This window comes from Colossoma macropomum, unplaced genomic scaffold (assembly GCF_904425465.1).
Source record: "Colossoma macropomum unplaced genomic scaffold, Colossoma_macropomum, whole genome shotgun sequence".
Lineage (NCBI taxonomy): Eukaryota > Metazoa > Chordata > Actinopteri > Characiformes > Serrasalmidae > Colossoma > Colossoma macropomum.
In genome coordinates, this window is record NW_023494784.1 from 20,003,964 (window position 1) to 20,019,116 (window position 15,153).

A 15,153-nucleotide genomic window follows, 5' to 3' on the forward strand; every position below is an offset into this window, starting at 1 on the left:
AGTCAGGAGAGTGGATTATCTTTACTTTTGTGATTTTGCTGTTTATGGTAGCCAGATTGCTATGATGTTAGCTTCTTGGCTTACCACAGCTGAACACAGAAATCACCCCACTGCTACCAACCATGCCAGTTACCTCCAGTTGTTTTGCTACAGATCAGTGTGCAACACTGTGTTGTGTAGAGTGTATAATTGTCTGGTATAATTACAGCGTGTCCCAAAAAAATTGACATCATTTGAGATGTGAATATCTGAGTAACTACATGTAGGCAAATGAAATTAAATAGGCTTCATGTTGAACAATACAAGATTTATTTATCAAAATTCGAACTCGAAATTCAGAGGGATGTAGATTTAATAACCGATTTCACAAAGCTTCACAAATGTAATATCATCCGATACTGGTGGTCATCCAGATCCCTTTGCCTTGCACAGACAGCCTTCCTCTTTGAATTTTTTGTGCCATGTCCAAATCTGCTTTCCAGTTGGGGCATTTTTATTGAATTTTCTCAAAAATGCACGCTGCACACTCTTGTTTGACTGTGTTTGAGCATATTCTAACACACAAAATGCCTTTTCATTTCAAGTGAACGCCATTCTTCAACCTGAAAAAAACATTAAAAATTAAACTTGGTTAGTTTTTACACATTTTGTTAAAATTTGAGATCATTTGAGGGAGAACTGGCTATGTTATTAGAGTATGAAATGATGTCTTTTTTTTGGGACGCCCTGTATATTACTGTTATGTTGCATGCAATTCTGTGATATTTCAGACTAGATTTGTTGCCGAATCAGATCAGATTAATTCTGTTTTTCCTCCAATATCTGATTCAATATTCAGTACATTGGGCTGATACCAACACTGGTAATGAATTTGTGCCAGCATTGCCAGTTATGTACTTTTTTTGTTGTTTTTTTTTTTAATGTTTTTTTTTGTTTGTTTTTTATTTTGTTGAGTGTGCAGTACAATGTTAACATGGGAATATAAGTATGTTCACATCTGTGTTTGTACTGTTCATGATTAGTTATGGAGTTAGCTTGCTTGCTAACTTCACCAATATGGAGGATTTTATTTTGTCCTCGATCTTTCTGTCCAGCCTCGGTCATGCTGATTTCACAAGGCAAAGGTCAAGTGTGAGTGTGGCTTTAGGAGTCTTGCCCAAGGACTCTTATTGGTATAATGTGGTATTCTTGCGCTGGTGGACAGTCTAATCCAAGTCTACTTTGTTGAGGGCAACATAACCCCACTATGTTAAACCATCTGCTTAATAATTTTTGCTACACCAGTGATTAACGCTGAACTTTCCTGACATTTTTGTTTTTGCTTAAATGTAGAAATGGAGCAATTAATTTAGAAAAGTCTTGCCTCTGATATATCTTAGTTAATCCTTCATTCTCTTTAGAGGCCGTTTTAGTGCACTTAGGGAGCTGTATTGAAAATGCACACTGAATACATTCTGCCTCATGATCTAAAATGCAGAGCTAAGCTGATCAGAACTAGTTCCTAGCTGCTTTGCTGCGGTAAAGTGCTTGTGATCGCATCACATTTTTAAGCCTCATGTTGAAGTTTCTCATCTATCACAACACAGTATTTTTTTTTGTTGACATTTAAGCAAAGCCTGCTTGCCAGAAATACTGTAATGTCTTTGTATCCTCCCTCTCAAGCCAGTGCTTTTTTGGTTTCTTTTCTTCAGTGATACATTCCATATACTTTTATATGCAAATGATTTATTCACTCTCCTAGTTTGTGATCTGTGGCTAGAAAACTGTCTCTGTTTACTAATATTCATGTCTATATATTCCATTTATATCCTCTGTGATTGTGTGTCAGGATGTGAGATACAAAACCACACTTTCTTCTCCTCCTGAGAAGACACATAACAAAATTTCCTGTTAGCAAGATACATTGCGATCATTAGCACTTAGGGGCAGTTGAGGTAGAAAATGCTTTAAAGTATCTGGGAGCTTTTTTTCTGCTGGGTTTTTTTATTTTATTATTTTATGTTTTACTGTCAGTGAGGAATGGTCTGAAGTGGCTCTTTCTGTCTTGCTGAGAAGTGCTCTGACGGTTTTGTGGAACACAAAGGAGAGATGTTGAAAGTGCTGGAGAACAGTAGTCCACATTTTTACTGGAGAGGGATGTTGGAGAGAGGAATGGGACTGGAGCATGAGCTGCCATCAAATATGAGAAAGATAATGATAACAGAATCTCTGAAACAGAATGTTTTCTCTCCAGTGGAATAATCATAGTGGTAAAAATAAAATGCATGTTACAAAACCCCCTTACTGCCATGATAGCTGATTGCTCAGCAATGAAAGTGAACTTCTGTTGAATCTACAAAACGCCCAGTCCACATCTTCTCTTTGGCCTTTAGTTCCTTTTAAAGTGCTACAAAAAGCGAAAATATAAAGTCTTCTCTTTTGGCCTCTATGTTATATTGAAGGGTGGATGTTTCTAATGCTGTGAGAGAAAACATAAATACACATTCATGCAACTTCTTGTCTTTGCAACTTTTGTGTAATTCATTTTCTGTTAATATATATTTTCTGCTGTTTTTGACGCTGATGCTGGGAGAAACGAATAACCTGTACACTGTTAGAATTAAAGGTTTTGTGGAGGTATATTTTTTGTTCATCAAGGTACAAACAATGTAAACATACCCTCAAAGGTACAACAGTGGGTTTAAGGTCCAGTTGGGCACCTTAAATAAGTTTTTACCTGGAGAAAGATATGCATTTGTACCCTTTCATAACCTAATATTTTAAAACAGAACAGTAAAATAAAAAGCCTGGAGATGAGATGGGGTGTGTGGAGCCAATACAATACAACAAAATATAATTTCAATTGATTAAGGTACAATCATGTTCCTTGACTCTAGGTTCTTAGATGTACCTTTGAGGGTACCACCCCAGTGACAAGAGGGGTACTGCACCAGTGACAGTTTCATACCTTTTTTTCTGAGAGTGTACTTAATGGCCGTTTTGTCTGGAAATTAAACAAATGAAAGGGTGGCTTCTGACTTTTGCACAGTACTGTAAGCTATAAGCCCAGTGTAATTTTCCTTCATAGTTTTGGTATTTATAGGTCAATTTCAGACTAGATTTGTTGCTGGATTGAATTAATTCTGCTGATATCAACACTGGGTAATACATTTGTGCCATATCTATTATTATACTTCATTAGTTATTGAAAAGAATAGACATGATTACATTACAGCATTTTGCAGGTGCTCTTATCTAAAAAAAGACAGAATTTAATCTTCTTAGAGACGTTTGTCAGCTGAATTTCATGAGTGAATTAATATTAATTTCAACAGAATTTACCAGAGTGGACAGTTTCATTTGGCAGACTTCTGGAGTGAATGAATTTTGCATGCAAAACTTTGCGGGGCTTCGTATAGTAGCACTGAACCAAACCCCTTATATTATCCTTCTTTGTAATGTCTCTGACTGAACCTCCAAAATGGAGGACATGCTTAGCAAGTGTCTGAGCTGAACCTATTAATATATGGGAATTGTAGATCGATGTCAATATCCAGTATTTGTCATGCACATATCTAGTGATGCTGATACCGATGCTTAACCATTTATAAAATGTAGAATTTGTCACACAGTGATAAGCATTGCAGAGAAATGTAACATTTCTGTAGTGTTAAAAATGCAGTAAAATGAATGAAATGCAGACATTTTAGGAAATATACAGGTATCAGACAGATATTTAGGTTTGACAATATAAGTAGATTTTTTCCTTTTCCTGTGAAGTTATCATTTTGAAGATACAAGGTTTATGTGTGTGCATGTGTGTGTGTTTTTTAAAGCAAATAAAAAAGCTGATATGATTCTGATATCGTATTTACTTTGGTCACACATTCACATTAATTTCCTGAAACTAGTACATTTGTAGCCATTGTTATAATTTGTAAGTGCACATTTAAATCCACACCCACAGTAACACTTTGATAAACAATAGCTGCTGTATTGGTCTGAGCATCTGCTTTTGTCAAGACCTGCCACAAATTTTACTGTATGCCAACTAGTCGTTTTCAGAAATGTGTTGATGTGTCCTTTGTTGCGAGCTCTGCAGCTCTGGATATAATTGTTGGTTGCTACACTCATATTCAAAGAGACCATACCAAGAAAGTGACAGCTGCCACATGAAGAAGAAAAAAAAAGTCAACAACCTGAAAGAACTTTTTTTAAGTAGGAGATTGCTGTGTTTACTGAATCAAATGTACTGTACATAAATTGGACAAAATATGCAATGCTTCACATCAACATCCAGAACTTGTAATCTTCACATCAGACTTTACACAAAAGCCCAACTGCGTCAGCAATATAACCCAAGCCATTTTTCATTTTTGGAAAATGTTTTCAACTTAGAAACCTACTAAGTATTGTTTGAGATTGAGATGATTTGGATAAAATGCATGTTTAGTTTGTGCCATAGTCCTTTATATATATATATATATATATATATATATATATATATATATTCAGAAAATACACAATACACTACACTACAGTACTGTGCAAAGGTAAACTTCTAAGACTGAACTTTGTCAAGAAGCATAGAAAAAATTCCTGGTGGTTTCTTTGACTGATACTGAAAACAAGTGTCCCAAGAAAAAAAAAATAAAGCTGTAATGAAGGCAAAGTGTGGACAAATATAGAAAAAAAAGATATTATACTTAGTGTTGCAGACTTTTGGATAACTGGTTTTGTGTTAAATATATGACTTCTGTTTTTCTCTGATACTGAAAGATGAATAACTTGTTCTCAGTGGGCATATTATCTGGAAATTAAACAAATGCAAGGGTGGCCTGACTTTTACACAGTACTGTAGTTACAAGCTCAGTGTAATTTTTCCTTCAGAGTAACATGACGGTTTGACTCTGGTTGGCTTAAGCGATTGGAAGGCTTTTTTTCCCCCTCTGCCAGCGAGCATTACTACCTTTGAACATTTGCAGAAGCCTAATCGGTTATTGAGCCTCTAGCCTGCGTATTGAGAGTTAAATCCCCATGTAGTTGAGCAGCTTGTTATGCCTGAGTGGTACTGAGTCACATGGGTCTTCTAAAAAAGATGCCACTTCTGCTTCCTGCCAAGCACCAGCAACAAAAACTGAACAATAACAGCAGGCCATATTGGACCGAAAATTGTCTGCTTGTGTGGGTGCTCCTTTAGTGGCCTACGATTGTAATGCTTTAATTGGATATAGTATATGTGCGCTGTTGTTCCAGAGTAGTTGCTCAGCTACAGAGATGAGTGCTTAAGTAGGAAAGAGCTTAATGAAAGCAAATGTTGATTCAGAAGCAATACGTTTATCGTAGGGTGACAGATTGGGTCACAGAAGGCACGCTTTTGAAAGTTTTCGAGAGTTAAGAGGCAATTTAAGAGGGTGATGCTTCTTCTTTACTTTCAGAGTTTTCAAATGAACAGTTACAAGTGTTCTTGTAATTTCATTGCCTTGTTTCTGTCTGAAGCACCTCTCTGATTCTGCTGCATGCAGCGGTATTGATCCCCGCCTCCGGCTCAGGACTGTCAGCACACACACCCGCACATCGCGGCGCTGATGGCTGAGGAAGCGGCTCGAGGAGAGCGAAATCAAAAAGCAATTTACATCTCTCTCTCTGTCTCTCTCTCTCTCTCTCTGTCTCTCCCTCCCTCTCCTCTTTTTTCTGTGTTGCTTTCCCTCTGCAGAGCTCCTGTCAGCCTGTCACGAGCTGCACTGCCGCTACGGCTGCATCATGACCAGGAACGGCACCTTCTGCTTCTGCGCAGATGGCTTTGAGGTGGGCGAGGATGGGCGCAGCTGCAGAGGTACGCCTCCTCAGGACCGATCAACTCTAGCCTTCAAGCGCTGGTCATTTTGTGCGATGAAGGATCGGCTGAAGGGGAGGGAGCAAGGGCTGTCTGTCTCCAGGGTGTCTTTTCACACTTTCTGTTTGCCTTTATTTGACACATGGCATTGACTTCTCGAAAGATGAACCCTTTTTTTATTTGCATGAGGGTGGTGGTGCTTTGGTCTAAATGATGTTTCCTGGCCGTGATGCTGCTTAGTGTTCATATCCACAAGACCATAGTTGAAATATTTGTCCGAACCTGAAGGGTCCCAACTGCACACATCAGGATCAGTCGAGTTCAGACAGCATTTCCCAAATATGTGTCAGACTCGAGTCAGGTTCAAGTTTCACGTTTGGTTTCACCTTTTTTGTTTCATCTTTACTCGTCTCCCACTTTGAACAGACTTTACCCTGCGTTTACTCAGGTTTAATTTTTCTGCTTACTTTCTTCTCCCTCTCTGCTTTCATTACTTTTTAAAACATTTTAATCTGGCATGCTAGGGTCACCCACCCGTGAATTTAGTGAAGTGAACTCTGAGATCCTCGAGGCCCACGTTTGTGAGAAAATGGGAGGAATAAAGCCATGTAATATGGGAACTTTATCTAGACTAAAAAAATCTTTGGGTTGTTCAAAAGCACTGCTTGATGAATACATTTGGTAAATTTAAACTTAATTTTGGACACTTGATTAACCAATTATATCATATTCTTTTTTAAATTATTTTTACTTTTATTAGTCCATGATCTAATGACAGCTGCTGTTGTCATTGCATGGTAATTTGAAGAATTTATAATGGGCCAGTTTAGGTCAGTTTCGGACAGAATTTTTTCAGACTTAGGATGGGGCTGAATCCCAGGGCTGTCTTTTCAGGCCTGATTAAAGCTGAAGAACAGACAATAATTTAGATGCGTTCACTGTGCTTAGTAAACAGGAACCTGATGACGCTTATAGAGGAAGCCAGTGAGCAATGCGTTTTGAGGGCTTTCCGTTCTGTACACTATAATTGCAACAGATAGAGATTACGCTCTAAAAAGTGTTGTGTTGAATAGCAACACACTTACTTGTGTTACCTGTTTTAACACTTTTTGTGTCATATTGTTTTCTGATTTAACACATTCTGTTCCAAAAGTAACACAGAATGTGTTATTCATAACTGGGCACAGAAATATTTCAACACATTTTGTGTTAAAAGTAACTCAAAATGTGTTGTCTCCAACTAAACACACTGATGTGTCTAGTTAGACATCTGTCTTAAGACTTTAGGCTGCAAAACACTGGAATATTCCTTTAAAGAAACCTCCTTTAAAATAATCTTGAGGGATTCAAATGTGGCTCTTTTATGTCTTTGAAGAACTCTTCATTTACAGCTATGTTCCAGACGTTTGGGCACCCCTGGTCAAATTATGTTTTGTTGATTTTCTAAGTGAGAAGTTAACACATCCTCTTTAGACAACACACCTTTGCACATTTAATTACTGTTTATTTGCTGAATTTAACATATTGGAAAAGATACAACATAAAATATGACCTGTGCAAATGTCATGGCACATTTCATGTTTCATTTTTGCCAAGATCTTAAATTCAGTGAATAAATAGACATAGCAAAAATATGCTGGAAAATGTCATATTTATGTTAGTTTCCTTTTGAGGGTATATTTTTATTTTCACTTAGTTAGTCAGTCAAACACATAATGTGACCAAGGGTATTGAAACTTATACAGCTGTTTAATCCTGCAGATTAAAAGGACACTGTATAACTTTTTGTCAACTACAACAGAAATCTAACTGACATAAGCAGCAGTTGCTCACAGATATTGTTTTTACAGTTTAGCCCCAATTCTATACACTCTACTCCTCAAGCTTTTCAAATCAGAGGAGAGTAATCAGTGAATTCATATTGGTAGATTATACTGTGCTCCTTTCTAAACAGGCAAAACTCTGGAGACTCTGTTGCATGGCAGGACAGGTCCAGTGATGTGAGACGGCACTTACAAAAAGCCACAGCAAGGCCACATTAAGCGGGTTTTATGTATTTGGGTCATGTTTGAGCACACCTAATTTGTCATAAGAGACTCCTCCTCTGTGTGCAGATCATGATGAATGTGCGGCGTATGGGACATGCAGCCAGACCTGCATGAACACCTATGGCTCGTATCGCTGTGGCTGCACAGATGGGTACAGCCTGCAGTCCAACCGGCACTCCTGCAAAGCCAAACAGGGTAAGCATGATGAATTAATGACTGGAGCGTTGTGCACTTCTCAAATTTATGTACACAGTCTTTTTTCTTTTATGAATGTGCGGCTGGGAGCGCAAACAAAGCAGTGTCACCTTATGTGTCATCACTAGTGAAGTACAATGAATCTGTGTAGGCTTGCGGTTGGCTGTAATAGACACTGGAAGCTTGGGATTACAGCACTGATGTAACTTAACTGTAACCCAGTCATCTAATAGTGAATTGATTTAGTGCAGGAATGATGTGGAACCAGTAGATGATTGTCAGTACAGGATTTTTTTTTACTAGTATTTTGCAACATCTCTTGTCCTAAAAATGATATTTACACTACATGACCAAAAGTATGTGGACACCTCTTCTAAATATTGAGTTCAAGTGTTTCAGCCACATTCATTGCTAACCGGTGTATAAAGTCAAGCATATCCTAGGGTTTCAGTCACATGATTTTTCTGTTGTGGCCACCATATTTGGAACCAAATTTCACTGCTTCACTGCTCTGCAGTCACCTTACTTTGGAAGAGAAAAAAACTTTACCTTGACAAAGTCCATAAAATAGATATCCTTATACTGGTCCCCCTGAACTCCTGGTCCTACTTAAACTGGCAGAAAGCTACCAAATTTCTGTTTTGCTGACATATATTTATCTCATACACACTCCCTATTCTGTAGAGTCTCTCAAAGCATTTAAAAGCACAGAAGCCAACCAGCTCTTCACAATAGGGCGGGTAAAGGGTCCCATGGTGTTGCATAAAGAGGAGACAAAACTCTCATCATAGGAAGGGTAAGGCCACATCAGCTAATTAATATGGAGGTGAACGATGCTAGCCTTTAGATATCTTTTGCTAATGTTATAAGCCGAGAGATAGACAGTTGTCCCCGTAACGGAGCTGCAAACAGCCGGGTATAATTTTACTTCTCTGTTTCTGGAGATTAAAATGACGTTTGAATGGAGAATGTAAGACAATGTCGTTTGGGTCGGAAATCTACATTGTGTTTCGACAGATGTGATTTTGTAAGTTTGCTAGTGAATCTAGTGCAGAGTTCCCTAGATGCAGTTCTGCATAATTGCACTGCATAATAAGGTTAAAATACCTTATATTATTAACTAATGAATCCCTTCTTGAGCTGAACGAGGTGTGCACAGCAGAGAAAAACACTGAACCATACAGTGCAGGGGGTGCTCTAGCCTAGAGTTTGAAAACACTGAATTAAAGGTCTGTGTAGTCTCTCGTCTTTTTTGGCTTCAGTCGCATCTTGCAGGTGAATCATTCACAAAGCACAGCCAATTGAAGGCGTCACACTAGCGCGGTCACTCCCTGATTTGGTCCTCAAAATGGCAGAAACTAGACAACACAAGAATAGCCATGCAATCTCCATAGACAAGCACTGGCAGTGGAATGGGTCAAACTGAAGAGCTCAATGACTTTAAATGTCGGTTACAATGTCTGGTGCCACCTTTGGCGCAATTCAGTCCATAAAATTTCTGCCCTGCTAGATCTGCCCTGGGCAACTGTAAATGCTATTATTGTGATATGTAAGCATCTAGGAGCAACAACAGCTCAGCCATGAAGCCGTAGTGTAGCTGCCAAGTGCCGAAGCTTGTAAAAAAACATCTATCCTCTGTTGCATTGCTCAGTAGAGTTCCAAACTACCTCTGCAAGCAATGTCAATACAAAAACTGTGCTTCAGGAGCTTCATGAAATGAAGTGAAGATCACTATGCACAGTGCCAAGCATCAGCTGGAGAGTTGTAACGCACACCACCACTGGACTCTGGAGCAGTTCGAAATGTGTTCCCTGGAGTGATGAATCCACTTACTTGTAGTATAATGGACAAATTTAGGTTTGGTGGATGTCACAAGATCGCTACTTCCCGGAATGCATATTGACAACAGTAAAATTTGATGGAGTAGGGGTTTGTGCATGGGGACACTGTCCAGCATAACTGTACCCCCTTGCACAAAGTGAGGTCCATAAAGAGATGGTTTGATGAGTTTAGTGTGCAGGGACTTCAGTGGCTTGTGCAGAGCCCTATAAGGCTTGCATGCAGATGTTCAGCCATGGAAAACCCATGCCATGAAGCTCCTGGCTTTTTTCTGCTGATGTTAATGCCAGAGGAGGTTTGGAACTCTGCAGAGTCAGGAGAGCTTTGGCGACTTTTATGCACTATGCACCTCAGCACTAAGCGACCCTGCTCTGTAACTTTACCACTCCCAGTTGATTGTATAATATCTAGGAGGAAAGAGATTTTGCAAATTGACTTGTTGCAACAGTGGCATCCTATTTCAGTACCACGCTCGAATTCAGTGAGCTCTTCAGAACGACTCATTCTTTCACAAATGTTTGTAAAGGCAGACTGCATGGCTTTGTGCTTGATTTTATACACCTGTGGCTATAGGACTGAATGAAACACCTGAAGTCAGTGATTAAGAGGTGTGTCCCAATACTTTTGTCCATATAGTGTAAGTGTGATGATCAGGTATCCACATACTTTTGGCCATATAGTACAACTGTGAATAAACAAAACTCCTCTGTGGAAAGCAGCTGAGCCAGAATCAACAAGCATAAGTAAGTAACATATGCTGCATAACTAAAAGATATGTTTTGAAACCCTATGTATGCATTATTTCAGCGGCCTATGCCAAACATGCAGTACAATGTAATCCAGCATTCTTGTCAGTAAATGTTTTCTCATTGCATTTAGTGAGAATGCCTTGAGTTATGGTACGGTCTGAGCCACACTGCTGGCATCGTTTTTTGCTCTGGCGAGAGACAGATAATGGAGCCTTTGGCTGGAGATAAGCCAGACATCGAGGATTAAGTGCAGAGTGATTTTATGAAGAGGAGAGCCTGAAGGACAGCTATTCTCTATCTCTATCAAACCCTCCCAATGATTACATGCCTAATGGCACCTGCCTGGGAGTGCGCCTCCTCGTGAGTCAGAAATCCAATCAAGTTTATCATTAAATCTGCTGCTTTGTAATGGGGGTTTCACAGAGGAACCACCGATTGCAATTCTAGATGGATTTACGAGCTAGTTTAGCTAATATCTGCTGGTAGTTTTTAATCAGGCGACCAAACGTTGTTCAGGGCAGTGATGGATTGTTAGGTTCTAGCCACTGTTTGCTCGGCTGAATGGATTTGAGTGGCCTGTTGTGTTGCTCACCTGCTAACATTATTAGTGCGAGGCTTTTCGTAAAGGTTAGAGAGAGTAAGTTAATTACTGTGATTATGGAGCTGCCTCATGCCATTTCCAAGCATTCCATGCATTTTTCAGCAGCCCTACAAAGAAAAACGCCTTGGTTCCAGGGCCCATATGTCAGGTGCAGACGTTTTGTGTTTTTTTGCTTTTTTTTTGTGTGTTTTTTTGTTCTGATGTAAATATCCATCTCTGAATAAATGAATAATGGTAAGCACGGCACAAATCATGAATAATAAGTCACAATATGCGCTTGTGAAACCACAATGCTTGTGTTGTGCGCAGGAGTTTGTGACCTAAAAAAAAAAGAAAAGATGAAGTGCCCTTGTATATTTATTGGTCCAGTGCATTGGAACCAGTTTGCACATGTGTGGGGAAATTGAGTGGGGATTAAGGTACAGTACACTCAATGGGAAATAGCTGCAAGGCACAGCACACCTTGCTGGTAGATGTAGCATCAGGCCTGCTTTTAATCAATGTGACTGTTTTCCTAGGAGGAATAAACTGAATATCATTACCCATAAACTTAACTGAACTCACAGCTCACCCACATTAATATTAATTTAGCAGAAAGAGGTTGTAGCGCGAGGATAACTATGGGGTTTCCATTAGTTATAAAAGCTCATGCATATAAATTTCAGAGCAACCCCACTCCCTGGCCATCAGATGGGGACTGGCAGAGTATGAAAAACCCATTAAGGAAGTGAATGTTTAATAAGATTTTTTTTTATATCTCTTCGTGAAAATGAAATAAAAAATAAAAACAGAATGGAAGTTTCATATTCACAGCAGTTCTATATGTCACATGATTCAGTACTCTTGAGGTATTTTTGCGGGTAATTGCCACCTAGCTTAGTCATTATTGCTTTCATTTTCTCGCATTATTTTTAAATTTTTTGCTATATATCTCACCCACGGTCTATTTTATGCCTAATGCTGCAGTGACCCTTTAAAATAGCCATATTCCTTAAAATGAAGCAGAAAAATGTTTAGTTTTTTCCTTTAGGACAGAAGCAAGCCCTGTCAAGGCTCTTGTTAGTCAAGCATTCCTTTAGATACAACATTCCCTCTTTTGTTTGGCACGCTGCCATCTTAATGAGTGTCTGGGTGGAAATGTTGAGGCAGCCACTTAGAGTGCTCCAGCGAAAAAATCTCCATGTTATCTTAGAGAGTAATTGCCAGCCTTGGCGACGTGATCTTGAGGGATGATGTTCAGTTTTAGTTCTTTTGAAAATAGACAAGTTGATTTATAGCATTTATTACAGTACTGGCCCTAAGTTGAACTTCTTGCTGATAAATTATGGTTTCTGTTGAACTCTGGGCAAAATAAAAACATATGCCCAGACATAAACAATGCTTTCTTGACTTTCTTTAGTTGCAACTGAAAAGATGCATTAATTCTCAAATATATGTTTGCTAATAACCGGATATTAAACTATTAGGCAAGAGAGGCCTAGTTCTAAGGAGTTTGCACCATATGTAAGTAATCAAATATGTTTATAATAACTTTTCAGTACTCTGCTGAAGTCAGAGACCACCCCTCATTCATTTATTTTACAGTCAAAACCTGAATACACTGGCTGTTTCAATGTCTCACTTTTATACTGTAAATGTACACTTTGCATGTGATACATATATACATGTATATTTTAAGGACTCTTGAATCTCTATTTTGTTGCTATTGCACAGTATTTTTGTTTGCACTCATAGTGCATACTGTGACGATACATTCTGTTTCTATGCCTGTCAGAATTTGACACAGCAGCAAACACACACAGACTAGGATATAATGTATATATCATACATTGTCTTAACGAATCTCCTTTATTTATATATAAATAAATGAAACTGAATTTTGCACAGTACTGTATGAACAAATTTAATCATGATCTCCTGAATCTTTCACACAAAAGAAGTGAATTCTAAATCTGTGCACTAAATCAGGCAATTTTAGCTTAGACTTTGTCATTCTAATACACAGTCATTTTAACCATGAGTCATAAGTGAGTGATGCATTGTGGCTGTAAACACAGCAGATGATTGGACACTTTGTTCTAAAATCTTTGTCAGACTTTGTCGTTTAAACAAGCCCCATCCACAGCTTCGCTTCCAGCCTAAAACAATGGGAAATTTTCACAGTAATTTTTATAATTAGCAATTAACTAAGCAATTACCACTGGCAACTGAAGATTGAATAACTGAAGTGTTATTACCAGCAAAATGTTGTTCCTACTCTCTGTTCTCACTCCACAGCTCAACCCTGAAATATCTCACCACACTGAATACTTCACATGCCTGGAAAATTTCTGGCTTCATGCTGACTTGTCACCATTTCCCCCTTCTTTTTATTTTAGAGCCTGGTGAGAGCCCCGCAGCTCTGCTGATTGGAAGCCTGGATAATATTGTAATCACAGCTCTAAATGGATCCAGTGTGCAGACTCTGAAACTCCTGGACTCAAATGGGACCCATGCCTTGGACTTCTACCACAATGAGGATTCAGCATGCTGGGTCACATCCTCCGAGTCCGCTGGACAGCTCTGGTGTGCCAAGATGAGGAAACCAAGCGGCTTTTCCAAAGAGCGAGAAATAAAGACGGTGCAGAGTCTTCACAGTAAGTTATTGGTTGTAATTGTGAATCCACTAATACTAAACAAAGTTTTAGAGAACCTTCCAGACCAAAGTAGTAGGAATAAAGATGTTTTTTATGGTATTAAATTTATGATAAAGCAATCGTGTTCGTATGATTGAACAAGCTTCAGAAACATTTAACCTTTCTGCACATAATGTTTATTGAATATTCAACTTCAAATGCACTCTTTCATTGGGTGCATTTGAATGTTTAGTACAGATGCTGTATATTTCAGGCTTGCTGGTGCATATAGATCATTGTATTCTTCAGAGTGATTCATTCTAAAGCACAGTAGATTTTCTATATAATTCCCTCAGAGTAACTATTTCTTTTTTATTCGTTGAACGATCTCTGATAAATAATGCTTACTGTTTATTATATTCATTATATGACAAAGTATGTGGACTCCTGACCATTGCACACAACTTATTGGACATCCTGCCCCAAAACCATCGGTATTAATATAGAGGTGCTCCCTTCTTTGCAGCTGTAACAGCCTGCACTCCTCTGAAATGGCTTTTCACAAGATTTTGAAGTGTGTCTGTGGGAATTTGTGCCCATTTATTCAAAAGAGCTTTTGCGAGGTCAGGCAGTGATGTTGGATGGGAGGTCTGGCTTGCAGTTGACGTTCCAATTCATCCCAAAGGTGTTCAGTGGGGTTGAGGTCAGGGTTCTGTGCAGGCCATTGGAGTTCTTCCATATCAGACTCGTCAAACCATGTCTTTATGAATCGTGCTTGGTTCAGAGTGGCACAATAGTGCTGGAACAGGAAAGGGCCTTCCCCAAACTGTCACCGCAAAATTAGAAGCATGGAATTGTCTAAAATCTCTTTGTATGCTTTAGCATTAACATTACCCTCCACTTGAATTAAAGGGCCTTTTTACACGCAACGCACTTCAGCACTCAGCGCCCACGCTCTGAATTTGTGTGGTCTACCACTTTGTGGCTGAGCTGTTGTTGCTCCTAGTTGCTTCCATTTCACAATAATAGCACTTACAGTTGACCTGGGCAGATCTAGCAAGGTAGAAATTTCACAAACTAACAAGGATGGAAAAGGTAGCGTCTTATGACAGTGCTGCGAATGTTTGACTGTAGAAACTGCATGGCTATGTGTTTGATTTTACACGCCTGTTAGCGATGGGTGTGGCTGAAACACCTGTACTCAGTAATTAGGAGGGATGTTGCATACTTTGGCCATAAGTTGTAGATCTAAAATAAACCCACATTTTATGCTTCTGGAGCATAACCAAAC

General features: G+C 38.9%; 1 protein-coding gene across 1 annotated transcript in view; it reads left to right on the forward strand.

Moving 5' to 3' along the window:
* Nucleotides 1–15,153, forward strand: part of lrp1bb (low density lipoprotein receptor-related protein 1Bb) — a 401,537-nt gene that overhangs the window by 152,871 nt on the left and 233,513 nt on the right. Inside the window, exons 4-6 of the mRNA XM_036590747.1 lie at nucleotides 5,696–5,815; nucleotides 7,930–8,058; nucleotides 13,626–13,883. Of these exons, the coding sequence (XP_036446640.1) occupies nucleotides 5,696–5,815; nucleotides 7,930–8,058; nucleotides 13,626–13,883 (507 nt within the window). The remainder of the gene's footprint in view (nucleotides 1–5,695; nucleotides 5,816–7,929; nucleotides 8,059–13,625; nucleotides 13,884–15,153) is intronic.